Consider the following 27935-nt stretch of genomic DNA (forward strand, 5'->3'; position numbering starts at 1 on the left):
ATTTCAACTTTGTTCTATAAAGGACCTAAACTTTTCTTTCCTGTTATTACATTTGTAGAGAAATAAGAATCAAAACACCATTAATTTATAGAACCATAGCAAAACTTGCCTCAAAAATCACCTGGAAGGGTCTTAGCCCTGATGTATCCTGAGAATGGCTGGCCTCCTCTGAAGTCCAATTCAGGTTTGCAAAGAATCCAGGCAGTATGGATTGCATATCTGTGTGAGAAGAAATGGCAACAACAGAGAACAAGCAGTTTGGATAAGCACCATAGTTTCTGCAGTTGTCCATTAAACTAATGAGTCAAGAAGGCTTTTCCCTGATGAAAAGATTATCTGCAGAATTTTAAATACAACTGGAAATGGCTATGAATCAGCAAACTGATTGAACATTTAGAATTACTTTATGGGGTTAAGATATTTAATCTCATGTTTTCAATTTTACACAAATTGAAAATTCACTAAATCAATTTGTATTTTCAATTCATTTCCACAAGGTCATATCCAATGCCAGAAATCTTCTGAGCTGCTAGTTCTAACTGATATTCTTATACTTTTTAATAAATCAATTCACTGTTTAATAATACAAATCCAGTAAGTGAGCTAACTTAGAACTTAAAGCAGAAAAATTCAAGAATGACCCTCTCAGGCATTGACCTAATACTGTATGGTCTGTCCTTTAATAAAGAAAAGCAAACTTTTGCTAATTCAATTGTCAATTAACTACTTGGTATATTTATATACATCAATTTAGAACTCTTTACACAAAGCATCAGTGTGTCCTGGATCATATTTAACAAACAGAACTTCAAAGTATGCACTATCTTTCCTACTTTCTGTACTCTGGCAGTAATATTATAAAGGGAAAAAAAACCAAATTTCTAATTTTATAAAATGCCATCTCTTAGTCCCCCTCTACAATAGTGTTAAATGGAAAATTAAATATGAATAAAGATACATCAGTCTCTACAAGTTCTACCTTATAAATGAGGCTGACAATGTTGATACTACATAAGAATTCAACTTTAAAATTTTAATAATAAAATATATCCTATAATAATGACACAACTTTTTTCTAAAGCATTCATACTATGTATCTAATAAAGCTTTAACCATCTCAGAAAGTATAAATTTTACCAAGATCAAGTTCTAGCTACCAATCTCAACAGGTACTATATTTTTTCTTGCCATTAGTTTGTTTTTCAAGCACAATTTGGTCACAAAGCCCAAGATAATATGGCAGCAAGGTTACGCTGCACTGAAGTTTAATGAAATTGGCACTAAACCAGGATGAGTTGCATCAGTACTTGGTTTTACCACTGACTGACTTTCTGACCTAGGGCAACGCCCTTTTCCCCCTGTGATTCAATTACCTTTCTGTGAAATAAGAAAAAATTGTTCCTGAATCCTATGAAGTAGTAATACAATACAGAATGGGAAAAACAAATGTAGATACATGAGAAAAAGTTTTGTCAATAAATTGGAATTCTCTAGAAATCTTAAGAATTTCCTTAAAGGATGAGAAGTTATTTGGGTGGAAATCAATTTTAATTAGTCAAACCAGTCAATCCTCAAGGATATCAGTCCTGAATTTTCATGGCTGCAGGCACCATCTGCAGTGATTTTGGAGCCCAAGAAAATAAAATCTGTCACTGCTTCCCCATCTATTTGCCATGAAGTGATGGGACTGGATGCCATGATCTTAGTTTTTTGAATGCTGAGTTTTAAGCCAGCCTTTCACTATCCTCTTTCACCTTCATCAAGAGGCTCTTTAGTTCCTCTTCACTTTCTGCCATTAGGGTGGTGTCATCTGCATATCTGAGGTTATTGATGTTTCTCCTGGCAATCTTGATTCCAGCTTGTGATTCATCCAGCCTGGCATTTCACATGATGTACTCTGCATATAAGTTAAATAAGCAGGGTAACAATATACAGCCTTGACATACTCTTTTCCCAATTTGAACCAGCCTGTTGTTCCATGCCCAGTTCTAACTGTTGCTTCTTGACCCAAATACAGGTTTCTCAGGAGACAGGTAAGGTGGTCTGGTATTCTCATCACTTTAAGAATTTTCTACAGTTTGTTGTGGTCCACACAGTCAAAGGCTTTAGCATAGTTAAGGAAGCAGAAGTAGATGTTTTTCTGGAATTCCCTTGCTTTTTCTATGATCCAATGGATGTTGGCAATTTCATCTCTGGTTCCTCTGCTTTTTCTAAATCCAGCTTGAACATCTGAAAGTTCTCAGTTCACATACTGTTGAAGCCTGGTTTGGAGAATTTTGAGCATTACCTTGTTAGCATGTGAAATATGCACAATTGTACGGTAGTCTGAAAATTCTTTGGCATTGTCCTTCTTTGGAAGTAGAATGAAAACACCTTTTCCAGTCCCATGGCCACTGCTGAGTTTTTCAAACTTGCTAGTATATTGAGTGCAGCACTTTAAGAGCATCATCTTTTAGGATTTGAAATAGCTCAGCAGGAATTCCATCACTTCCACTAGCTTTGTTTGTAGTAATGCTTCCTAAGGCCCACTTGATTTCACGCTCCAAGATGTCTGGCTCTAGGTGAGTGATCACATCATTGTGGTTATCCAGGTCATTAACATCTTTTCTGTATAGTTCTTTGTATCCCTGCCACCTCTTCTTTATCTCTTCTGTTTCTATTAGGTCCATACCATTTCTGTTCTTAACTGTGCCCATCTTTGCAAGAAATGTTCTCTTGGTATCTTTAATTTTCTTGAAGAGATCTCTAGTCTTTCCTCTATTTCTCTGCATTGTTCACTTAGGAAGGCTTTCTTATCTCTCCTTGCTATTGTTTGGAATGCTGCATTCAGATGGGTATATCTTTCCTTTTCTCCTTTGCCTTTAGTTTCTCTTCTTTTCTCAGCTATTTGTAAGGCCTCCTCAACCATTTTGCCTTGTTGCATTTCTTTTTCGTGGGGATGGTTTGATCATTGCCTCTTATGTAAAGTTACAAACCTCCATACACAGTTCTTCAAGCACTCTGCCTATCAGATCTAATCCTCTGAATCTATTTGTCACTGCCACTATATAATCATAAGGGATTTGATTTAGGTCATACCTGAATGGCCTAGTGGTTTTCCATACTTTCTTCAATTTATGTCTGAATTTTGCAATAAGGAATTCATGATCTGAGCCACAGTCAGCTCCCGGTCTTGTTTTTGCTGACCATATAGAGCTTCTCCATCTTTGGCTACAAAGAATAGAATCAATCTGGTTTTGATACTGACCATCTGGTGATGTCCATATGTAGAGTCGTCTCTTATGTTGTTGGAAGAGGGTGTTTGCTATGACCAGTGTATTCTCTTCACAAAACTATTAGCCTTTGCCCTGCTTCATTTTGTATTCCAAGGTATACATTTGTATTTCATTTTGTACTCCATTTTGTATTCTTCCCTGATCTTCAGAAATGAAAAAGAGAGAGAGTCCACAGTGGTAAGTAAGGACAAGAGATGTCCCATGTTTGGGGCATGGACTGGAAAAAAAACATGGGGCCAATATTGTAACACCAACAGGTTTAAAACCAAGAGCCACAGAGGCCACAGACAGAACAAAACATGAACAAAAGCCAAAGATTTGGTACCTGTCTACCTGAGGGTTGGTTACAAGTCAAGTGATGCTAGCAGCAGCATTAGTGATGCAGGATAAGGGCCTTAGAGCCATGGAATGTAAACGCAGATGAGACTCAGAACAGTATATTCTATTAAGATACAAGAGTGTTTTTATCTTGCCACTTAAGCAAAGTTTTAGTTCAAGATATAGGCCCTGCCGGTAAGGGCTCAGCAATCCAGAGAACCTCCTACTGGAAGGCTGCAATGCAGGATGTGTTCAGGACAAAGGGATCATGGACAATCAGCTCTTAACTAAAAATTACCAACCAACAAAGACCAATAACATGAAAAATATGACACATATCAACCAACAGAGTTGGTTGATAAAACAACCTGAAAGGAACTTTAAAATAAGTGCTGTAGGACTTGCCTGGTGGTATAGTGGATATAGGAGTTCGTCTCCCATTGCAGGGGACATAGGTTTGATCCCTTGTCCAAGAAGATTCCACTTGTCGCAGAGCAAGTAAGCCCATGAGCCACAACAACTGAGTCCCTTGAGTCCACGACTTTTTGTTAAAAGTAGCCCTCGCGTGGGATGATTTGAGAAAATAGCATTGAAACATGTATATTATCTATATGTGAAACAGAGTGCCAGTCCAGGTTCAATGCATGAGACACGGTAGGGTGCTCAGGGCTGCTGCACTGGGATGACCCTGAGGGATGGGATGGGAAGGGAGGTGGGAGGGGGATTCAGGATGGGGAACACATGTAAACCCATGTAAACCCATGGCTGATTCATGTGAATGTATGGCAAAAACCACCACAATATTGTAAAGTAATTAGCCTCCAATTAAAATTTTTTTAAAAAGTAGCACTCACTCACTACAATTAGAGAAAGTCCATGCGCAGCAACAAAGACCCAGCATGCCAAAAATAAATATATATTTTTAAATAGCTGCTCTATATTTTATATCCTCAAATATAAAAAGAAGTTATGAAATAAGAATACACTGCCATTGATTAAACAGAAAGCAATGGCAAAGAACTCTATTAGAAATCTTGGAAATTAAAGATAGTGTTTGAAATGAAAGCCCTATGGATGGCAGATACTCTAAAAGAGCATATTTAAAAGGTAGTAGGTGAAACTTCATAGAAGCATGACTCATAATAGGAAAAAGTGGAAACAACCCAAATGTCCAACAAATGATGAAGAGCTTAACAAAACATGGAATATTATTCAGCTATAGGAAGAAATGAAGTACTGTTACATGCTACATACTAACATGAATGAATCTTGAAAACGTTATGCTTCATTAAGCCAGACACAAAAGGCCGCATATCATATTATTTTGTTTATGTGAAATATCTAGAATAGGCAAATACATAAAGACAGAAAGTAGATTAATATTTGCCAAAGGACAGGGGGTAGGGATAAGAGGAATGACTGCTAATGGGTACAGGATTTCTTTGGGGGATGATGAAAATCTATTGTTATGAATAGCAATGATAGTTGTACAACTTTGTGAATATACTTAAAACCTCTGAATTGTACACTTTAAAATGGTATATTTTATAACATGGGAATTATATATCAATTAAAAGAAGAAAAAGATAAAAGACAATAATAGATTTTTAAAAGACAAAAACACTAAAAAATTTAAAATTAAAAAAATTTCAGAATAAATAATGACTGAACCACACAGCTAAACATATCGCAATGAAACCCAGAATAACAAGGATAAAGAGGAAACCCTAAAAGCTACAAAAGAGAATCAAATTAGCCAAAAGAAACATGAGTTAGACTTCTCATCAACAATGCCAGATGCCAGAGGATAACTGAGTACTATTTTCAAACATCTGAAGGAAATTGACTTTGAATCTGGACTTCCAGAGAGCCAAACTACCACTAAAGAATGAGAAACTTCAAATGTTTCTATTCCATAAGCCTTTGCTTAAAGAACTACTAAATAAACCAGCATGCCCTTTGAAAAAATGAGTTTACATTTGCACCACTCTGCTAAGGTGGGGTGGACACAGGGGGGAAAGAATGACATAATCATTAGTATCAAACTACCTCTTGATATAGCTGTTCAATTATTAAAGAAAAAGTAGATATAATAATTTCAATCTTGTGGCACTGTGATTGGGACTTCTTCCAATGATAAAGTAACAGTACTAAATAAGTCCTTCCACCAAAAACTACTATAAAACTGGAGGAAATATACTAGGCACTGGACAATAAATAGCACAGGACTGTGACCCTTGAGAGAAGGGAAACTCATGAGATGAACCTCTGGATGTCTGCCAGGGGAAATTTTCCTCCTCATGGAGGACAGACCTGGAGCCCAGGCAGAGTACAGTGGTTTCATGAAGCTGAGGAGACAGGGAATAGAGTTCAGGGTTGTGAGAGTACTTAAAATCTGCAAGGCAGGGCACTGGAGAGGAAGGAGCTACACAGAATTGGGTACCAAAAGTTGGTGTGGAAGTTCCCCGTGTTCTCCATGAGCCCTTGACCAAGGGCTGGGCTATGCATGTGCAAGTGACCACAATGGGGTGGTCAGTTAGCTTCAGTCAGACATCCTAGAGTGTGAAGTGGGCCTTAGGAAGCATTACTACAAACCAAGTTAGTGGAGGTGATGGAATTCCAGCTGGGCTGTTTCAAGTCCTAAAAGATGATGCTCTTAAAGTGCTGCACTCAATATGCCAGCAAATCTGGAAAACTCAGCAGTGACCACAGGACTGGAAAAGGTCAGTTTTCATTCCAATCCCAAAGAAGGGCGATGCCAAAGAATGTTCAAACTACCATACACAATTGTGCTCATTTCACATGTCTGCAAGGTTATGCTCAAAATCCTTCAAGCTAGGCTTCAGCAATGTGAACTGAGGACCTGCAGATGTACAAGCTGGGTTTAGAAAAGGCAGAGGAACCAGAGATCAAATTGCCAACATTTGCTGGATCATAGAGAAAGCATGGGAAATCCAGAAAAACATCTGCTTCATTGACTATGCTAAAGCCTTTGACTGTGGATCACAACAAACTGTGGAAAATTCTTAAAGAGATGAGAATACCAGACCACCTTACCTGTCTCCTGAGAAACCTGTATTTGGGTCAAAAAGCAACAGTTAGAACCAGACACGCAACAACAGGGTGGTTCAAACTGGGGAAAGTATGTCAAGGCTGTATATTGTCACCCTGCTTATTTAACTTATATGCAGAGTATATCATGCGAAATGCCAGGCTGGATGAATCACAAGCTGAAATCAAGACTTCCAGGAGAAATATCAACAATATCAATATGCAGATGACACCACCCTAATGGCAGAAAGTGAAAAGGAACTAAAGAGCCTCTTGATAAAAGTGAAAGAAGAGAGTGAAAAAGGTGGCTTAAAATTCAACACTCAATAAACTAAGATCATGGCATCTGGTCCCATCACTTCATGGCAAATAGACGGGGAAACAATGGAAATAGTTACAGACTTTATTTTCTTGGGCTTCAAAATCACTGCGGATGGTGACTGCAGCCATGAAATTAAAAGATGCTTGCTCCTTGGAAGAAAAGCTATGACAAACCCAGACAGGGTATTAAAAAGCAGAGACATCACTTTGCCAACAAAGGTCCATATAGTCAAAGCTATGGTTTTTCCAGTAGTCGTGCATGGATGTGAGAGTTGGACCATAAAGAAGGCTGAGTGCCAAAGAATTGATGCTTTTGAACTGTGGTATTAGAGAAGACTCTTGAGAGTCCCTTGTATAGCAAGGAGATCAACCAGTCAATCCTAAAGGAAATAAACCCTAAATATTCATTGGAAGGACTGATGTTGACGCTGAAGTGCCAATACTTTGGCCACCTGATGCAAAGAGCCGACTCACTGGAAAAGTTGGGAAAGATTAAGGGCAGGAGGAGAAAGGGGCAACAGAGTATGAGATGGTTGGATGCATCACCAAATCAATGGACATGAGTTTGAGCAACTTCCAGGAGACAGTGACAGACAGGGAAACCTGGTGTGCTGCAGTCCGTGGGGTCACAAAGAATTAGACAGGACTGAGCAACTGAACAACAATAAAACCATTCTCCCTAAATTGACCTATGGAGTCAACACAATCATAATATTAGGAGACTTTTCGTAGATATTAGCAAACTGGTTAAAAAAACTTATATGAACTAATAAGCAGTTATAGCAAACTTGCAGGATACAAGGTTAATACACAGAAGTCAATTGGTTTCCTGTATGCAAGCAATGAACAAGTGGAATTTTAAATTAGAAACACATTACCATTTACATTAGCACTGTAAAAACCAAAATATTAATACTTAGATATAAGGCAAAAAAACCCAAAACAAAACAACCCAAAATCTATGTGTAAGAGCTATATGAGGAAAACTATAAAGCTCTGATGAAAGACAGCAGAACTGAATGGAGAGATGTTCCATGCCATGGATAGGAAGATTAAATAAATGTTGTCAAGATGTCAGTCCTTCCCAACTTGATCTTTAGATCCATACAATCCAAATAAAAATTCCAGCAAGTTATTTTGTGAATATCAACAAGCTGACTCTGAAGTTTATGTGGAGTGGCAGAAGAACCAAAGTAGCCAATTCCATATTACAGAAGAAGAACAAAGTCAGAAGACTGACACTACTTGACGTCAAGACTTATAAATCTACAGTAACCAGGACAGTGTGGTGTTGGTGAAAAAATAGAGAAATAGATCAATGGAACAGAATAACATGTTAGCTAGAACATCAAAGGCATGATCCATGAAAGAAATCATTGATAAACTGGGCCTCATTAAAATTAAAAAGTTCTGCTCTATGGAAGACAATCTCAAAGCAAGTCAGAGTGGAAATATTTACAAAAGATGTATCTGATAAAGGACTTATCTAAAATATACAAAGAGCTCTTAAAATTCAACACCCTAATAAGAAAACACTCCAGGTTTTAAAAAATGAGTAGAAGACTTGAACAGACACCTCACCAAAGAAGATATACAGAGGGCAAATAAGTATATGAAAAAATGCTTCACGTTATTATGTCATTAGAGACACTCAATTTAAAACAACAAGGTACCACTACACATCTATCAGAATGGCCAAAACCCATTGATGACATTGACAACAAATGCTGACAAAAATGTGGAGCAATAGGAACTGTCATTCATTGCTGCAACCACTATGGAAAACAGTTTTGCATTTTTATATGAAAATATATGATCCAATAATCATGCTTCTTGGTACTTACCCAAATGAATTGAAAACTTAAGTCCAAAAATGGGAATATGGGCTTATGAGAATTCCTTGTACTTCCCCTCAATTTTCCCCTCAAATCACTTTAGAAAATAATGGTTATTTTTTAAAAAATAGGAAAATATATGGAAATGAGGAGTCAGAAATAGGTTCACATTTATATGGTCATTTGTAATAAATGTAATAACTTTGTATGGTAATACTGTAATACCTTTGTATGGTAACAGAATATTAGTAGACTTATTGTGATCAATTTGTAATGTATATAAATTCAAATCACTATGTTGTATGCCTGAAACTAATAACTGTATGTCAACTATCCTTCAATGAAATAATAATGAAGACAGCAAAGGCTGACAAGTATGTGGTGAAACTGGAACCTCTGAACATTGTTGATGGGAAGTAAAATAATGGAAAAAAGTTTGAGAGTTCCTCAAAAAGCTAAACATAGAACTGCCTTACAACAATTTCACTTCTACAGATATGCTAAAGGATTTGAAAGCAGAGATTTAAAATAGAAACTTGTACACCAATTTTTTTTTTTTTTATTAGTTGGAGGCTAATTACTTCACAACATTTCAGTGGGTTTTGTCATACATTGATATGAATCAGCCATAGATTTACATGTATTCCCCATCCCGATCCCCCCTCCCACCTCCCTCTCCACCCGATTCCTCTGGGTCTTCCCAGTGCACCAGGTCGGAGCACTTGTCTCATGCATCCCACCTGGGCTGGTGATCTGTTTCACCATAGATAATATACATGCTGTTCTTTCGAAACATCCCACCCTCACCTTCTCCCACAGAGTTCAAAAGTCTGTTCTGTATTTCTGTGTCTCTTTTTCTGTTTTGCATATAGGGTTATCGTTACCATCTTTCTAAATTCCATATATATGTGTTAGTATGCTGTAATGTTCTTTATCTTTCTGGCTTACTTCACTCTGTATAAGGGGCTCCAGTTTCATCCATCTCATTAGGACTGATTCAAATGAATTCTTTTTAACGGCTGAGTAATATTCCATGGTGTATATGTACCACAGCTTCCTTATCCATTCATCTGCTGATGGGCATCTAGGTTGCTTCCATGTCCTGGCTATTATAAACAGTGCTGTGATGAACATTGGGGTGCACGTGTCTCTTTCAGATCTGGTTTCCTCAGTGTGTATGCCCAGAAGTGGGCTGTATGCTGGGTCATATGGCAGTTCTATTTCCAGTTTTTTAAGAAATCTCCACACTGTTTTCCATAGCGGCTGTACTAGTTTGCATTCCCACCAACAGTGTGAGAGGGTTCCCTTTTCTCCACACCCTCTCCAGCATTTATTGCTTGTAGACTTTTGGATAGCAGCCATCCTGACTGGCGTGTAATGATACCTCATTGTGGTTTTGATTTGCATTTCTCTAATAATGAGTGATGTTGAGCATCTTTTCATGTGTTTGTTAGCCATCTGTATGTCTTCTTTGGAGAAATGTCTGTTTAGTTCTTTGGCCCATTTTTTGATTGGGTCATTTATTTTTCTGGAATTGAGCTGCAGGAGTTGCCTGTATATTTTTGAGATTAATCCTTTGTCTGTTGCTTCATTTGCTATTATTTTCTCCCAATCTGAGGGCTGTCTTTTCACCTTACTTATAGTTTCCTTTGTAGTGCAAAAGCTTTTAAGTTTCATTAGGTCCCATTTGTTTAGTTTTGCTTTTATTTCCAATATTCTGGGAGGTGGGTCATAGAGGATCTTGCTGTGATTTATGTCGGAGAGTGTTTTGCCTATGTTCTCCTCTAGGAGTTTTATAGTTTCTGGTCTTACATTTAGATCTTTAATCCATTTTGAGTTTATTTTTGTGTATGGTGTTAGAAAATGTTCTAGTTTCATTCTTTTACAAGTGGTTGACCAGTTTTCCCAGCACCACTTGTTAAAGAGGTTGTCTTTTTTCCATTGTATATCCTTGCCTCCTTCGTCAAAGATAAGGTGTCCATAGGTTCATGGATTTAGTTCTGGGCTTTCTATTCTGTTCCATTGATCTATATTTCTGTCTTTGTGCCAGTACCATACTGTCTTGATGACTGTGGCTTTGTAGTAGAGTCTGAAGTCAGGCAGGTTGATTCCTCCAGTTCCATTCTTCTTTCTCAAGATTACTTTGGCTATTCGAGGTTTTTTGTATTTCCATACAAATTGTGAAATTCTTTGGTCTAGTTCTGTGAAAAATACCGTTGGTAGCTTGATAGGGATTGCATTGAATCTATAGATTGCTTTAGGTAGACTAGCCATTTTGACAATATTGATTCTTCTGATCCATGAACATGGTATGTTTCTCCATCTGTTTGTGTCCTCTTTGATTTCTTTCATCAGTGTTTTATAGTTTTCTATGTATAGGTCTTTTGTTTCTTTAGGTAGATATACTCCTAAGTATTTTATTCTTTTTGTTGCAATGGTGAATGGTATTGTTTCCTTCTCTGTTTTTTCATTGTTAGTATATAGGAATGCAAGGGATTTCTGTGTGTTAATTTTATATCCTGCAACTTTACTATATTCATTGATTAGCTCTAGTAATTTTCTGGTAGAGTCTTTAGGGTTTTCTATGTAGAGGATCATGTCATCTGCAAACAGTGAGAGTTTCACTTCTTCTTTTCCTATCTGGATTCATTTTACTTCTTTTTCTGCTCTGATTGCTGTGGCCAAAACTTCCAACACTATGTTGAATAGTAGTGGTGAGAGTGGGCACCCTTGTCTTGTTCCTGATTTCAGGGGAAATGCTTTCAATTTTTCACCATTGAGGGTGATGCTTGCTGTGGGTTTGTCATATATAGCTTTTATTATGTTGAGGTATGTTCCCTCTATTCCTGCTTTGTGGAGAGTTTTAATCATAAATGAGTGTTGAATTTTGTCAAAGGCTTTCTCTGCATCTATTGAGATAATCATATGGTTTTTATCTTTCAATTTGTTAATGTGGTGTATTACATTGATTGATTTGCGGATATTAAAGAATCCTTGCATTCCTGGGATAAAGCCCACTTGGTCATGGTGTATGATTTTTTTAATATGTTGTTGGATTCTGTTTGCTAGAATTTTGTTAAGGATTTTTGCATCTATGTTCATCAGTGATATTGGCCTGTAGTTTTCTTGTTTTGTGGCATCTTTGTCTGGTTTGGGAATTAGGGTGATGGTGGCCTCATAGAATGAGTTTGGAAGCTTACCTTCATCTGCAATTTTCTGGAAGAGTTTGAGTAAGATAGGTGTTAGCTCTTCTCTAAATTTTTGGTAGAATTCAGCTGTGAAGCCATCTGGTCCTGGGCTTTTGTTTGCTGGAAGATTTTTGATTACAGTTTCGATTTCCTTGCTTGTGATGGGTCTGTTAAGATCTTCTATTTCTTCCTGGTTCAGTTTTGGAAAGTTATACTTTTCTAAGAATTTGTCCATTTCATCCAAGTTGTCCATTTTATTGGCATAGAGCTGCTGGTAGTAGTCTCTTATGATCCTTTGTATTTCAGTGTTGTCTGTTGTGATCTCTCCATTCTCATTTCTAATTTTGTTAATTTGGTTCTTCTCTCTTTGTTTCTTAATGAGTCTTGCTAATGGTTTGTCAATTTTATTTTTTCAAAAAACCAGCTTTTAGCTTTGTTGATTTTTGCTATGGTCTCTTTAGTTTCTTTTGCATTTATTTCTGCCCTGATTTTTAAGATTTCTTTCCTTCTGCTAACCCTGGGGTTCTTCATTTCTTCCTTCTCTAATTGCTTTAGGGTACACCTATTTTCACTGCAGCATTATTCACAATAATCCAGTGGTGGAAGCAACCCAGTGTCCATCAACTTATGAAAAAATAAACTGGGATGTGCCTGTTCAGCTGCTTCAGCCACGTCCGACTCTGTGACACCACGGACTGGCTGTAGCCCACCAGGCTCCTGTCCATGGGGTTTGCCTGGCAAGAATACTAGAATGAGATGCCATGCCCTCCTCCAGGGCATATTCTGACCCAGGGATCAAACTTACATCTCCTGTATTGCAGGTGGACTCTTTATTGATGAGCCACCAGGGAAGCCCATGATATATATGTGTGAATATTATTCAGCTACGAAAAGGAATGAAGTTCTGATATGTGTTATAATGTGGATCAACCTTGAAAACATTATGCTAAGTGAAATATGCCATATAAAGGACAAATATTATATGATTCTACAAATATGAACTATCTAGACTAGGCAAGTTCATAGCAACAGAAAGTGGATTAGCGATTACCAGAGAATGGCTGCAGAGTTTCCGTCTGGAATGATGAAGAGTTTTAGAAATAATGGTGTTGGTTGTACAACCTTGTGAGTATAATTAGTGATGCTGAATTGTATACTTTAAGATAGTTAAAGTGGCAATTTTTATGTCAGATGTGTATTTTACAACTTAAAAACTAATAATATGCCCCCAAACCACTGAATTGTGTATTTTAAATGAATAAATGTGTATGAAACGTGAATTGGATTTCCATAAAGCTATTTTTTTCTTAGTGGGCCAAAGACCTGAATAGATACTTCACAAAAGAAGATATCTGAGTGGCCATTAAGCACATGAAGAAGTGCTTAATATTATCAGTCACCAGAGAATGTAAATTAAATTCAAAATCCACCAGAAGAGCTAGAATTAAAAAACACCAGATGTTAGTTAGCAAAGATACAGAACAATCAGAGCTCTGATATAATGCTGGTGGGAGTGTAAAATGGTACAACTACTTTGGAAACTGGCAGCTTCTTATGAAACTGTCGTAAGAAACCCACAACATAGGTCATACCTATGCCATGACCTATCAATTTCATTTCTAGGTATTTACCCAAGAGAAATGAAAGTATGTGTCCAAAACAAGATTTACAACAGCTGTTCATAGCAGCTTTATTAAAAATAGACAAAAACTGGAAAAATTCAAACGTCCAACAACAGAATGGATGAGTGTATACATGTAATAGAATGCTAGTCAGATATAAAAAGAAATGAATTGCAGGCATACCTTGGATATTTTGCAAGTTTGGTTTCAGAAGACACCAGTAAGAAAAATCTCAATAAGTGAGTCACACAAATTTTTTGCCTTCCCAGGGCATATAAAAATTCTATTTACACTAAGTGTTAGTCACTCAGTCACGTCTGACTCTTCACGACCCCATGGACTATACAGCCTGCCAGGCTCCTGTGTCCATGGAATTCTCCAGGCAAGAATACTGGAGTAGATAGCCATTCCCTTATCCAGGGGATCTTCCTGATCCACGGATTGAACCTGGGTCTTTCACACTGCAGGTGGATTCTTTACTATCTGAGCCACCAGTTGTTATTGTTGTTCAGTCGCTCAGTTGTGTCTGATTCTTTGTGACCTCATGGACTGCAGCACACCTGGCTTCCCTGCCCTTCACAATCTCCCGGAGTTTGCTCAAACTCATTTCCATTGAGTCGATGATGCCATCCAGCATCTCATACTCTGTCGCCCCCTTCTCCTCCTGCCTTCAATCTTTTCCACCATCAGCTGTTGTTTGGTCGTTCAGCCATGTCTGACTCTTTGTGACCCCGTGGACTGAAGACCAATAGGCTCCTCTGTCCATGGAATTCTCCAGGCAAGAATACTGGAGTGGGTTGCCATCTCCTTCTCCAAGGGATCTTCAGGACCCAGGGATTGAACCCATGTCTCTTATGTGTCCTGCACTGGCAGGCAGATTATTTACCCACTGAACCACCTGGGAAGCTCTGCATGAGGGTCTTTTCCAATGAGTTGACTCTTCACATCAGGTGGCCAAAATATTAGAGCTTCAGCTTCAACATCAGTCCTTCCAATGCACATTCAAGGTTGATTTCCTTTAGGAGTGACTAGTTGATCTCCTTGCTGTGCAAGGGACTCTCAAGTGTCTTCTCCAGCACCACAGTTCAAAAGGATCAATTCTTCGGTGCTCAGCCTTCTTTATGGTCCAACTCTTACATCTGTGCATGCTGCTGCTGCTGCTGCTAAGTTGCTTCAGTTGTGTCTGACTCTGTGCGACCCCACAGATGGCAGCCCACCAGGCTCCTCTGTCCCCGGGATTCTCTAGGCAAGAACACTGGAGTGGGTTGCCATTTTCTTCTCCAATGCATGAAAGTGAAAAGTGAAAGTGAAGTCGCTCAGTTGTGTCCAACTCTTCACAACCCCAGGGACTGTAGCCTACCAGGCTCCTCCGTCCATGGGATTTTCTAGGCAAGAGTACTGGAGTGGGCTGCCATTTCCTTCTCCACATCTGTGCATGACTACTGGAAAACCCATAGCTTTGAACGGACATTTGTCAGCAAAGTGATGTCTCTGCTTTTTAATACCCTGTCTAGGTTTGTCATAATTTGTCTTCCAAGGAGCAAGCATCTTTTAATTTCATGGCTGCAGTTATACCATCTGCACTGATTTTGGAGTCCAAGAAAAAAAAAATCTGTCACTGTTTCCATTTTTTCCCCAAGTCACTGTTTCCATTTTTTCCATTTTCCATGAAGTGATGGGACCAGATGCCATGATTTTCATTTTTTGAATGTTGAGTTTTAAGCCAGTTTTTTCATTCTCCTCTTTCACCTTTATCAAGAAGCTCTTTAATTTCTCTTTGCTTTGCCATAAGGGTGGTGTCATCTGCGTATCTGAGGTTATTGATATTTCCCTTGGCAATCTTGATTCCCACTTGTGATTCATCCAGTCTGGCATTTTGCATCATGTACTCTGCGTATAAGTTAAATAAGTAGAGTGACAGTATACAGCCTTGACATACTCTTTCCAGTTTTGAACCAGTCCAGTGTTTCACATCCGGTTCTAATTGCTGCTTCTTGACCCGCATACAGGTTTCTCAGGAGGCAGGTAAGGTGGTCTGGTACTCCCATCTCTTTAAGAATTTTCTAGTTTGTTGAGATCTTGAGCATAGTCAATGAAGCAAATGTTTTTCTGGAATTCTCTTGCTTTTTCTATGATCCAACGGATGCTGACAATTTAATTTCTGGTTCCTCTGCCTTTTCTAAATCCAGTTTGTACATCTGGAAGTTCTCAGTTCATGTACTGTTGAAGCCTAGCTTGAAGGATTTTGAGCATTATCTTGCTAGCATGTGAAATGAGCACAAGGGTATGGTAGTTTGAACATTCTCTGGCACTGCTCTTCTTTGGGATTGAAATGAAAACTGACCTTTTCCACTCCTGTGACCACTGCTGAGTTTTCCAAATTCACTAGCATATTGAGAGCAGTTTTAAAGCCAATCATCTTTTTGGATCTGAAATAGCTCAGCTGGAATTCCATCACCTTCATTAGCTTTGTTCGTAGTAAGGCCCACTTGACTTCACACTCCAGGATGTCTGGCTCTAGGTAAGTGACCACATCATCGTAATTAATCAAGTCATTAAGACCTTTTTTGTACAGTTCTGTGTATTCTTGCCACCTCTTCTGAATCTCTTCTGCTTCTGTTAGGTCCTTAATGTTTCTGTCCTTTATTGTGCATATCTTTGCATGAAATGTTCCCTTGGTATCTTTAATTTTCATGAAGAGATCTCTAGTCTTTCCCATTCTATTGTTTTCCTCTATTTCTTTGCATTGTTCACTTAAGGCAGAAGGTTTTCTGTCTCCTTGCTATTCTTTGGAACTCTGCATTCAACTGGGTATATCTTTCCCTTTCTCCTTTGCCTGACATCTTAGCAATATTGAACTTTCCAATCTATAAACATGATATATCTCTCCAAATACTGTTTCTCTTACAGTGTTTTACAGTTCTCAGCAGAGATCTTTTATTTTTTATGTTAAAACTACCCCTATGTGTTTCATGTATTTTGATGCTATTACAAACAGAACTATTTTAAATAGTGTGTAAAAGTTGAGATTTAAGAATAGGGCTGGCTGACTCTAAAGCTTTTGTTTTTAATCACTATATATATATGCCTATTTAAGGGAATTAAATTCTATGAATATTATATGTAGAGAGAGACATTCAGTATATATGTATAGACAGTTTTCATTTGGAAAAGAACATCATCAAACAAATAGCTGTTATTTAAAGCAGGGGTCCCCAACCTCGAGGATCTAATGTCTGATGATCTGAGGTGGCACTGAAATAATAATAAGAGAAATAAAGTACATAATAAAGGTAATGCACTTGAATCATCCTGAAACCATCTCTCCGCCCCTGGTCCATGGAAAAATTGTCTTTCATGAAACCAGTCCCTGATGCCAAAAAGGCTGGGGACCACTGATTTAAAGGACATTTTCAAATAATAGTCCAATCTTCAAGAACATCCACAGTGATATTCATGTATCAGTAAAGTATTAGAAGAAAATGAGATTTAGGAAATCATTACATTGGCTCTATCATTCCATAGCCAACTGTGCAAAATGGCATTATAATAGTGAATCTGAATGATTTGTACAGTATGGTGTCAAGCCTAACAATACAACTTACACAGTATCTTATTCCATTTAGGCTGCTATAACAAAATACCACAGACTGAATGGCTTATAAACAACAGAAATTTATTTCTCACAGTTCTGGGGTCTAGAAGTCCAAGATCATAGTGCCAGCATGGCCAGGTTCTGGGCTCTCTTTTTTGGATTGCAGACTTCTCATTGTATTCTTATATGGCAGAAGAACCTAGGGAATTCTATCAAGTCTTTTTTCTAAGTGCACTAACCCCATTTGTGAGGGCTCCACTCTCATGAGTGAAGCTACTCCCGGTAGGTCCCATCTCCTAATACCATCACATTGGCCATTAGGATTTCAACAAATGAATTTAAGGGGGACACAAACATTCAAACTGTAGCACACAGATAATGACTGAATTTATTTTAAACTAGAAGTTTTTTCCTAAAAATATGGGAGAAGTTCAGAAAAAAAGAAAGAATAGTAAACACATAAAAAGTTTCCAAAAATATATAAATTAAAACTATAGGGATTTTTCTGATGGTCCAGTAGCTAAGACTCTGCGCTCTCAATGCAGGGGGCCTGTGTTCAATCCCTGGTCAGGGAACTATATCCCACATGCCCCAACTAAAAGATCCCTCATGCCTCAACTAAGATGTGGCACAGTCAAATAAATATTTTACAAAAACTATATACTTGTTCATTAACTAGTAAACTGGCTAAAATAGTTATAAGTCATTGAAATTTCTAATGCTAGCAAAATACAGGAAGTTAATATCTCATATTTTTTTTAATTATTATTATTTTTTTTTTCCAGTGGGTTTTGTCATACATTGATATGAATCAGCCATGGATTTACATGTATTCCCAATCCCGATCCCCCCTCCCACCTCCCTCTCCACCCGATTCCTCTGGGTCTTCCCAGTGCACCAGGCCGGAGCACTTGTCTCGTGCATCCCACCTGGGCTGGTGATCTGTTTCACCATAGATAGTATACATGCTGTTCTTTTGAAATATCCCACCCTCACATTCTCCCACAAAGTTCAAAAGTCTGTTCTGTATTTCTGTGTCTCTTTTTCTGTTCTGCATATAGGGTTATCGTTATCACCTTTCTAAATTCCATATACATGTGTCAGTATGCTGTAATGTTCTTTATCTTTCTGGCTTACTTCACTCTGTATAAGGGGCTCCAGCTTCATCCATCTCATTAGGACTGGTTCAAATGAATTCTTTTTAATGGCTGAGTAATATTCCATGGTGTATATGTACCACAGCTTCCTTATCCATTCATCTGCTGATGGGCATCTAGGTTGCTTCCATGTCCTGGCTATTATAAACAGTGCTGCGATGAACTAATATCTCATATTGTTGTTTAGTTGCTAAGTCGTGTTGGATTCCTTTGTGACCTATGAACTGTAGCTCACCAAGCTCCTCTGTCCATGGAATTTCCCAGGCAAGAATACTGGAGTGGGTTGCCAATTCCTCCTCTAGGAAATCTTCCCAACCCAGGGATCAAACCCATGTCTCCTGCATTACAGGCAGATTCTTTACTACTGAGATACTGGGGAAGCCAGTATTTACAAATGCTATTACACGATGCAACCCTTTTAAAAGCCATTTCAAGAGCCATAAAAATATAGACTTTGATCAAGTTAAATCTATTTTGGGAAATTAATCCTAAATTTTTCAATTAAGCAAAAAGCTGTATGCATTAAGATACTTATCCCAGGGACATTAACATTAATTATCACTTATTGAAAACTATGTACTCAGAATAATCACTATGCTACATGCATTATGTGTATTATCTCATGTAATCTTCAAAACAGCTTTATGAGGTAGGTACTTTCAAAGATCAAATAACTTGTTCAAGGTCATACAGAATCAGTTCTTAATCACTACAATATACAGATATTCATAGTAATGGTAAAAAAGAAAGAACAACCCTAAAACTTTAAGAGTATAAAATGGTTAATAAATTTTTGATTTATCTTCTTATGGACAACTTATCCATTAAAAATAATTACTAGGAGACTGTCATAACATGAAAAATGCTTACATATTAAGTGGAAAAAAGCAGTAGGACAAAATTGTGTATGTATTGTGATGACAGCTATATTAAAAACGCATACGATGGAAGTTTATGAGAAGTTTTTACCTTTTCCCTATTTTCCCCTAATTTTCTAAAATAGGCTATATTGCTCTGTAACAAAAAGTTCCACTTAAAAATAATTTCTCTGATGATGGCAAAAGTTAAGATTTGGTTGTTTATCATAGTTATTTCCCAAGAGACTCAGCAGGTGCGTAACTATTTGGTTTTCTTGCCTTTAACCCAGTGAACAGAGTAGTAATACCAAACATTTTAAAGAAATGAGGTGAATTAAGCCAAAAGATGAAAAGTTCTTTTGTTGGCTCTGTGGCTTGTTGTCTTTATTTAAATTGGCTAATTATTTCCACATTGGGAAACAATTCAAGACATGCTTTAGAGAAGGAAATAGAAAGCAGGGCATTTTAACAGAGAATCAGCAAACTTTCAGAAATAGTGTCAAATCTTCATTAACTCCCTCAAAAAGCAGAGATGAAGAGCTGTTGCTGCATATCCCGTTGGCTCACCAGCAAGCAAACCAGTCAACAAGGATGTGATCACTGAAGTCCCTAACAAAGGAATATGCACCTAAGCCTCACACTACTCCAAACAAAAAGATGCAGACTGAAAACGAGAGGAAAACATGATCATTCTTCCAAGCTTACACGTGCCTCTTCACATAACCTCGAGAACTCAACCACCAAATACAACCCAAGCTATAGATTTCTTCAAGTGGTATGAAAATGAAGTGAGAAGTTGTCAAAGGAAAGAAGAAATTAATATCTAATCATTTGTTGAGCATAAATAAAGAGTTGATTACCCGAAAAGCTAATACAGTAGTCAAACTTCTAGCAAAACAATATACTGTAGAATAGACCAAAATACTATGGAACAGTGCCTAAGACAAAGGCTCTGGACCCAGTCTGTCTAGGCTCATATATCCCACTCATTCACTTACTAGATTTGTGACTCTGAACAGGTCTTGAAATATTTGCTATTAGTGTTATATTACCACCATCAAGAGAAAGAGAAGGCAAAAAAAAAAAAAAAAGATAAGAACCCCAAAGAGATGAGTACAAATATTTTTAAATTGAAAATTAAGATGAAATGCCTAACACATAGCAGGTGCTCAATAAATATGTACTGGATGACTGAGTGGATAATGAATGAAAAGAATAAAATATGTGTGTGCAAGAAGCATGCATTTTTAAAAAGAAATATATATACAGTTGATCCTTGAACAACATGCATTTGAACTGTGTGGGCCCACTTACACACCTATATTTTTTTCAATAACTATAGTATCTGTATTTTCATTTTACAGGTCTTTACTTAAGTGTGGGGGAAAGTCTGCATCTGATTAGCAACTGCAATATGTGGAATCAAAAGAACTAGGGTTTGAGTCCTAATTCTATCTAAACTGTTTCAGCTTCCTGCCCTTGGATGAGTCATTTATCAATTCATCTGTTTCTGAAGCAGAGATAATAGTATGAAGATTTTCAACTGTGTGGGGGGTTGGCACCACAACCTTCACGTTGTTCAAGGATCAACTATACCTCCAAAATTGACTCTGGGAGAAAGAGAAAATTTAACATGAAAACTTGAGGAGGCAATGGCAACCCACTCCAGTACTCCTGCCTGGAAAATCACATGGACAGAGGAGCCTGACAGGCTGCAGTCCATGGGGTCGCTACAAGTCCGACACAACTGACCAACTTCACTTTCACTTTCACACATTGGAGAAGGAAATGGCAACCCACTCCAGTGTTCTTTTTTTTTTTCTACTCCAGTGTTCTTATCTGGAGAATTCCAGGGACAGAGGAGCCTGTGGGCTGCTGTCTATGGGGTGGCACAGAGTCGGACACGACTGAAGCGACTTAGCAGCAACATGAAAACAAGTTCATTATCAAAAAGAATTCCTTTTTCGCCTCTTCCCACCCCCAAAATACCAGGTTCAATTTTTTTTTTTTTACAGGGTAGTCTTAACAAATTTTCACAAAACAGATACAAAAGCTTTGAGAACAGAAATGGATAAATCTATCCAACTCACTTTACAAAGCTAGTATAATCTTGATACCAAAATAGGACAAGGACAGTATAAACCAATCTCACCAGGAATACAAACACAAAAGCTAAATCCAGGATATGTAATAATTAAATGATAAAATTGTTATACAACCCACAAGACTTTTTTATCAGAAAGTCTATCACCATAATTCATCATAATTAGTAGAATAAAGATTTAAAATACCATATTATAATCCCAAAAGATGTAGAAAAAGCACTTTAAAAATACAATGCTTATTTCTAACAAACACTGTTGGCAAATTAAGAAGATAAATTCCTTAACCTGACAAGGAGCAAATACCAAGAAACTATATAAAATCATACCTAATGATAGAATTTTAAGTAATCTCATCAAGGAAAGGCAAGACACAGCCGCCTAATATCACCTGTGCTCTTCTACCCAGTACTAATATTGTTGTATCTAATGCAATAAGATAAGAAAAAGAAATAAGTTATACAAGAAGTTAAAATGAAAAGGAAAACACAGTACGAATTTAGAAATGCATTGATTGTCCTTGCAGAAAATCCAAGAGAACCTACAGATAAATTATCAATATTTGTAACAGTTGAAGTCAGCAATACTGAAAAAATGAATACCACTTACAATAGCAACAAAAACTATAAGACATTAGGAATAAATACAACAAAAGATGCCTAGGACTTATGAAAAGAATTACAAAATGTTAACATAAAAGTGATGTGTTAGTCGCTCAGTCCTGTCCAACTCTTTGTGACTTCATGGACTGTAGCCTGCCAGCCTCCTCTGTCCTTGGAATTCTCCAGGCAAGAATACTGAAGTGGGTAGTCATTCCCTTCTCCAGGGGCTCTTCCCCACCCAGGGATTAACCCAAGTCTCCTGAACTGCAAGTGGATTCTTTACTGTCTGAGCCACCAGGGAAATTAACATAAAAAAAAGATCTAAATAGGAGTGACATCCGCAAGATGGCAGAAAAGCATGTCTCAGGCTCTCACTCCCGCCTGAAGATACCAAACTTAACAATATCAAATCGCCTTTTTGAGAACTCTAGATACTAATTAAGAGGTTGCAGCATACCAGGCAAAACAAAAAGGAGTCACCCTAAAGCAGGATCCAGGCTAAAGAAGCACCTTCCACTGTAGACATCCTAGCCTCACAGCGGAAGAAAAGGCTCTTAAACCTTCTCCCAGGAAGTGGTACACATTACTTTCACTCACATTTCACTGGCCCAAGCAAGTTACATGGCCCAGCTTTATATCAATGGGGCAAGAAGTGTAATTCTTTCATTGGGAAAGCAGAAAAATATTTTAAGCAAATAACAACGTCTAGCAAAATGGCCTCTGAAATTGGGTAGGCTTTGGCTTTACTAGCCAGGTGCTCCTGGGAAAGTCCCTTATTCTCCTATAGAACCTATATACTGGAGATGACAGCGCCTACCTCCCAGTTGTGACAAAGTTAAATAACCTATTTTTTTAAAAAAGAAGGTCTAAATAAGTGATAAGGTATACCAGCTCAGATAGAAACACTTAGTACTATAAAAATGCTAACTGCTACCAAATTAACCTAAAAATTCAGAACATGTGTGTGTGAGCTAAGTCACTTCAGTCACATCTGACTCTGTGATCTATGGACTGTAGCCCACCAGGCTCCTGTTCGTGGGATTCTCCAGGAAAGAAAATCAGAATGGGCTGTCATGCCCTCCTCCATGGGATCTTCCTGACCCAGTCATTGAACCCGCATCTCTTATTCTCCTGCATTGGCAGGGGGTTCTTTACCACTAGCACCACCTGGGAAGCCCAAAAATTCAGAATAATAACAATCAAGATCACAATAAGATTTTTCATAAAACTTAATTTTAAAGTTCACAGGCAAGATAATGGTTTTAAAAAACAAAGACAATTCTGGAAAAGAACAAGAACAGTGCTCTGTGACAACCTAGAGGGACAAGATGGGGAGGGGGTGGGAGGGAAGTTCAAGAGGGAGGAGACATGCATACTTATGGCTGATTCACGTAGTGTATGGCAGAAACCAATGCAACACTGTAAAGCAATTCTCCTCCAATTAAAAATCTTAAAAAAGAATAGAAGTAAAAAAAGAACAAGGAGGGGGGATTTGCTCTACCATAGAACAAGATTAATTCTAAAGCTTTAGGAAATAAGGATTCTATGATACTGGCCTAGGGACAGACATAAACCCTAGAGCACCCAGAAACAAATCCAAGCATATATAGAACCCTGATTTATGACAGAAAAATAACACAAATTATTGGGGAAAGGAAAAGATTTAAATTAGATTCCTAACTTGTATCATAAATAAAAATAAACTCCAGATTAATCATCATCATAATAAAAAAAATACAATTTTAAAACTTTGGAACTATTTAAAAGAGTATCATGACTTCAGTGTAAAAAACAATTGTCTCAAATCAAAGATTACAGCTTCCACTTTAAAAAACTAGCAACAGAAAAGCAAAAGAAATCCAAAACAAGCAGAAGAAAGATAAGAATAGAAGATCAGAGTGAAAATCAATGAAACAGAGCACAACAGAAAGAATACAGTTCTAGCCAGACTGGCTAAGGAAAGAGAAAGCGAGGAAGAGAGAGAACAAACATAAAATACCAACACCAGGAGTAAGAGAGGTGATAGCCTACAAGTGCTAAAGGATAGAAGGATAATAAGGGTATATCATGAACAATTTTATGCCAATAAATATAACAACTTAGATGAAATGACCAAATTCCTTAAAAGGAAAACACTACCCACACTGACTCAAAATAAATAAATAAATAACCTCCACAGACCTGGAATTATCTAAGAAATTGAATTTGTAGTTAAAAATGTTTCCCACAAGGGAAAAATCAAGCTCAGATAGCTTCATTTGATGAACTGCACCAAATATTTAAGGAAGAAATAATACCTTCCACACAAATTCTTCTAGAAAATTGAAGACCAGAGAATAAATCTCAACTGACTCCATGAAGTCATTATTACTCTGATACCAAAATAAGACAAAGTCATTACAAGAAGATTACAAGTATCTCTTATGAACACAGATGGAAAAATTATTTTAAAAATGTCAGCAAATCAAATCCAACAATACATAAAAAGGATACATAATGCATCATGGCCAAGTGGGATGTATCCCAGATATGCAAAGTTGGTTTAACATTTGAAAATCAACGTAATTCATCATATTAACACTCTAGAAGAAAAATCATATGATCTTCTCAATAAATGCATAAAAATATTTGATAAAGGCCCACATCCATTACTAATAAAAACTCAGCAAGCTAGGACTAAAAGAAAACTTCCTCAAGCCAATTAAAGGGCATATTTAAATATTAAAGAAACAAGAGAAATTCATTTATTTTAACTTCCTTTGATCTTCAATCTTCTCTTTATAAAATCTTGCCATGTGTTATGCAAACTTAGCATCAAGAGACTATTTAGAATGTATCAAAAACTTGCAGATTAAGTGTGGACTCACAGGATACACAATGACTTAAGTCCACAAACCCTTCCCTGACTTCTGAACTTAATATCAGAGACGGAGGTAAGTCACAGTTTCTTCATCTCTGAAACAGAAATGGTGACAACTTATGTCTGACCTGTCTCTCGAGAATGAAGTCATGTCTACAGAACACATATGTGGGAGAAAAAGTGTTAGATTAAGTAGTGAGATTTAGAGCTGTTGATCTTGTAAGATATAAAATTATAATAAACTTTAAATTTTTGAATATGAGAATCTTGGATTTTAAAAATATATATTGAGCCAGACATTTAAGAGTTCACCACTGAGTTTCTCACTCAACACTGACTAAGCCTGAACATATCAGTCTCTCTAATGTATGAAAAGCACAACTCCTCACCTCCATTCCCAACAAATTAACAAAAGACGACAAAACTGAAGTCTTCTCCCTGATGCCCAAATGGTGGAACACAGCAAAGAGTCAAAAGCTGAACTATCGTAACCATATAGCCATCTTCCCTGCTTTCAAGGGCTGGTATTCCCATCTAGTCTTTTGAAGGGAAAGAAAAAAAAAAAAAAGCTGTAAATTTTCTTATTTGGTAAAAATATATGAACATTTTTAAAAAATAACTGGCCAAACTATATTTTAGCAAAGAGCTAAATTATGTCCATAAACATGAGAGTGATGAAATATTTAAAATAAGATTAAAAAACAAGTAAAAATAATATGCTTAGAAGAGACAGTGAAATAAACACCTTTATATATGGCTTTTTTCATATTCCTCCACCTCATCTCTTCTTTTCCTTCTTTTCTTCACTAAGGACATGTTATGAAGTAGTTTCTAGATCTGGGCAAGAATGAGTTAAAACTATCATGTTTCACAAAATAGATACTTATGATAGAATTAGTTCTACATACATGCATAAGTATACTCATAAAGGAATATGTAAATGATTTCTACATAAATGGGTAACTATGAAGAAAAGTAAGTAGTACATATATTGATATGAAAGGATATGAATTTTTAAACACGTAAGAATTTATCTTAATGAGCATCATCCTTCAAAGTACAGAAGATTATTCTAATTGACAGAGAACCTCAAATAGAATCTGAGGTGTTTTATTTTAATAAGCAATTGGGAGTCATTAAGCAAAGAACATGGGATTTCCCTGATGGCTCAGCAGTGAAGAATCTGTCTACAATGCAGAAGACACGGGAGATGTGGGTTCGATCCCTGGGTTGGAAAGATCCCCTGGAAGAGGAAATGGCTACCCACTCCAGTATTCTTTCCTGAAAAATCCCACGGACAGAGGAGCCTGGCAAGCTACAGTCCAAAGGATCTCAAAGACATGACTGAGCAACTGGGCACAGAGCAGCACAGGGAGGGACATAAAGCTATGTTTAAATTAATATATAATTTAATAAATAATGCTACACTGTAAAAGCAGAATTAACCAAAAATTCAATTATGTTAGATAATGGACAAAAGAAAAGGAGTAGCCTCCCTCTCCCCTCAAAAACAAAAAGCTGAAAATTTTAAGCCTGGAGAATCATGAAAATGTTAGTATCACTGGAGATACTAACATCAGTGGAGATTACACAGCAAGTTAAAGAAAATGAACCCTGTTTTAGATACGCTGCATATGATATTTCAGAGGAACCCTCAAACGGAATAATTTAATTGACAATCAAAGCTGGAAACACATTAGAGACAGAAAAAATAAGCCTCGTCAACACAGAAATGACAGTTAAAGCCTTAAAAGTAGAAGATATCTGAAGTAAATGTAGAATAATGATGAAGAATAATAAAGGGAAGAAAGGCATATTGGTGACTAAACTTTAGGGAATACCCTCTGTGTTACCAAAGAAGCACTACATAGTACTTACCACACAGTATTTTATTTTCACACTGTATTTTATTATAATGTCCTTGTGGCAAGGCAGAGGTTCAATAAAGGTTTACTGGACAAAAGTACAAATAATTAGGGACAGAGAAGAAAGAAAATTTTTAAAGAACATAAACCATTAGAGAGGTAGGAAACCAGGGAGATTATCTTGGTCACTGTTTATTGCTGTTGCTGTTATTCAGTCACTAAGTTGTGTCCGATTCTTTGCAACCCCATGGACTGCAGCACATTAGGCTCCTCTGTCTTCCACTACCTCCTGGAGCTTGCTCAAATTCATGTCCATTGAGTCAGTGATGCTATCTAATCATCTCATCTGTCATTAATCCAGCATAAAGAAAACACCCAGAAATATGAGCCTGTTTGTATAGGAATTGATCTGAAGTATTCAAGAACCAGAGAAAAAGTTCCCCTAGAAAGAGGAGAGACCTTATTTTGGACACTGAAAGAAATCATCTGAGCAATGAAAAGGATTTAACAGCTAACAAACTGAATTCAGAGGCATACTATTAATTTTGTACAGATATGTGATTCTTTATCACCAAGAAATTTGGTGGTTAATCCATCAGCCACCAGAGACATACTGATGAAGTTAATTAATAGTGAAAAGATTTGCAAAAGGACCATTTTAAAGCAGTTTGCTAATGTTATAGGAATGCTAAATAACAATAGTAATAAAGGCATAATTAATGGTACATAAACCAGAGAGCTAAGGGATTCAAATCTTAATCTTGGACAATTTCCTCTGTGAGCTTCACTGAGTTATTTTTGTTACTAATTAGCAAGAATAAATAGCATTATTGAGTGAAAGCTAATATGAGGCCTAACAGCTAGAGAGAAGACAGGCTAAAGTTGGCTACTAAATGTGACCGACGATGAGCAAATGACTCAACTTTTATTGTGTACTTGATATGCAGTACTTCCTCTTTATACAAATGTTAGCCACCTCAACTTTATCACAAGGATATGAAAATAGTTTAAACAAATATGCACAAAATTTGTTAAAATAACAAATTAAGTAAAAAAGACACAAATTGTCTAAAGTTTGTATTAGCATAATAAATAGATGGTTATTCCATAAACTATATTCAACACCTTCTCCCTAGTGTTAACAATTACCATAAAACCATTTCCTTGTACTTAGTTGGCTTTTCACTTTTTTCAAAGCACTTTCACAAATATTAGTCAAAGATTAGTCAAAGATCATACATTATGTATGATCTAACCACTCATTGTGCCATACAGGTTTATGTTGCA

The 27935-nt window shown here is 37.0% G+C and overlaps 1 protein-coding gene across 1 annotated transcript in view; it reads right to left on the reverse strand.

The window, feature by feature from the left end:
- TOP6BL (TOP6B like initiator of meiotic double strand breaks) overlaps window positions 1-27935 on the reverse strand; it is a 78092-nt gene that overhangs the window by 37796 nt on the left and 12361 nt on the right. Inside the window, exon 3 of the mRNA XM_061162889.1 lies at window positions 110-219. Coding sequence (XP_061018872.1) covers window positions 110-217 — 108 coding nt within the window. The 5' untranslated portion in view covers window positions 218-219. The remainder of the gene's footprint in view (window positions 1-109; window positions 220-27935) is intronic.

This window comes from Dama dama, chromosome 2, assembly GCF_033118175.1.
Source record: "Dama dama isolate Ldn47 chromosome 2, ASM3311817v1, whole genome shotgun sequence".
Classification (NCBI taxonomy): Eukaryota; Metazoa; Chordata; class Mammalia; order Artiodactyla; family Cervidae; genus Dama; species Dama dama.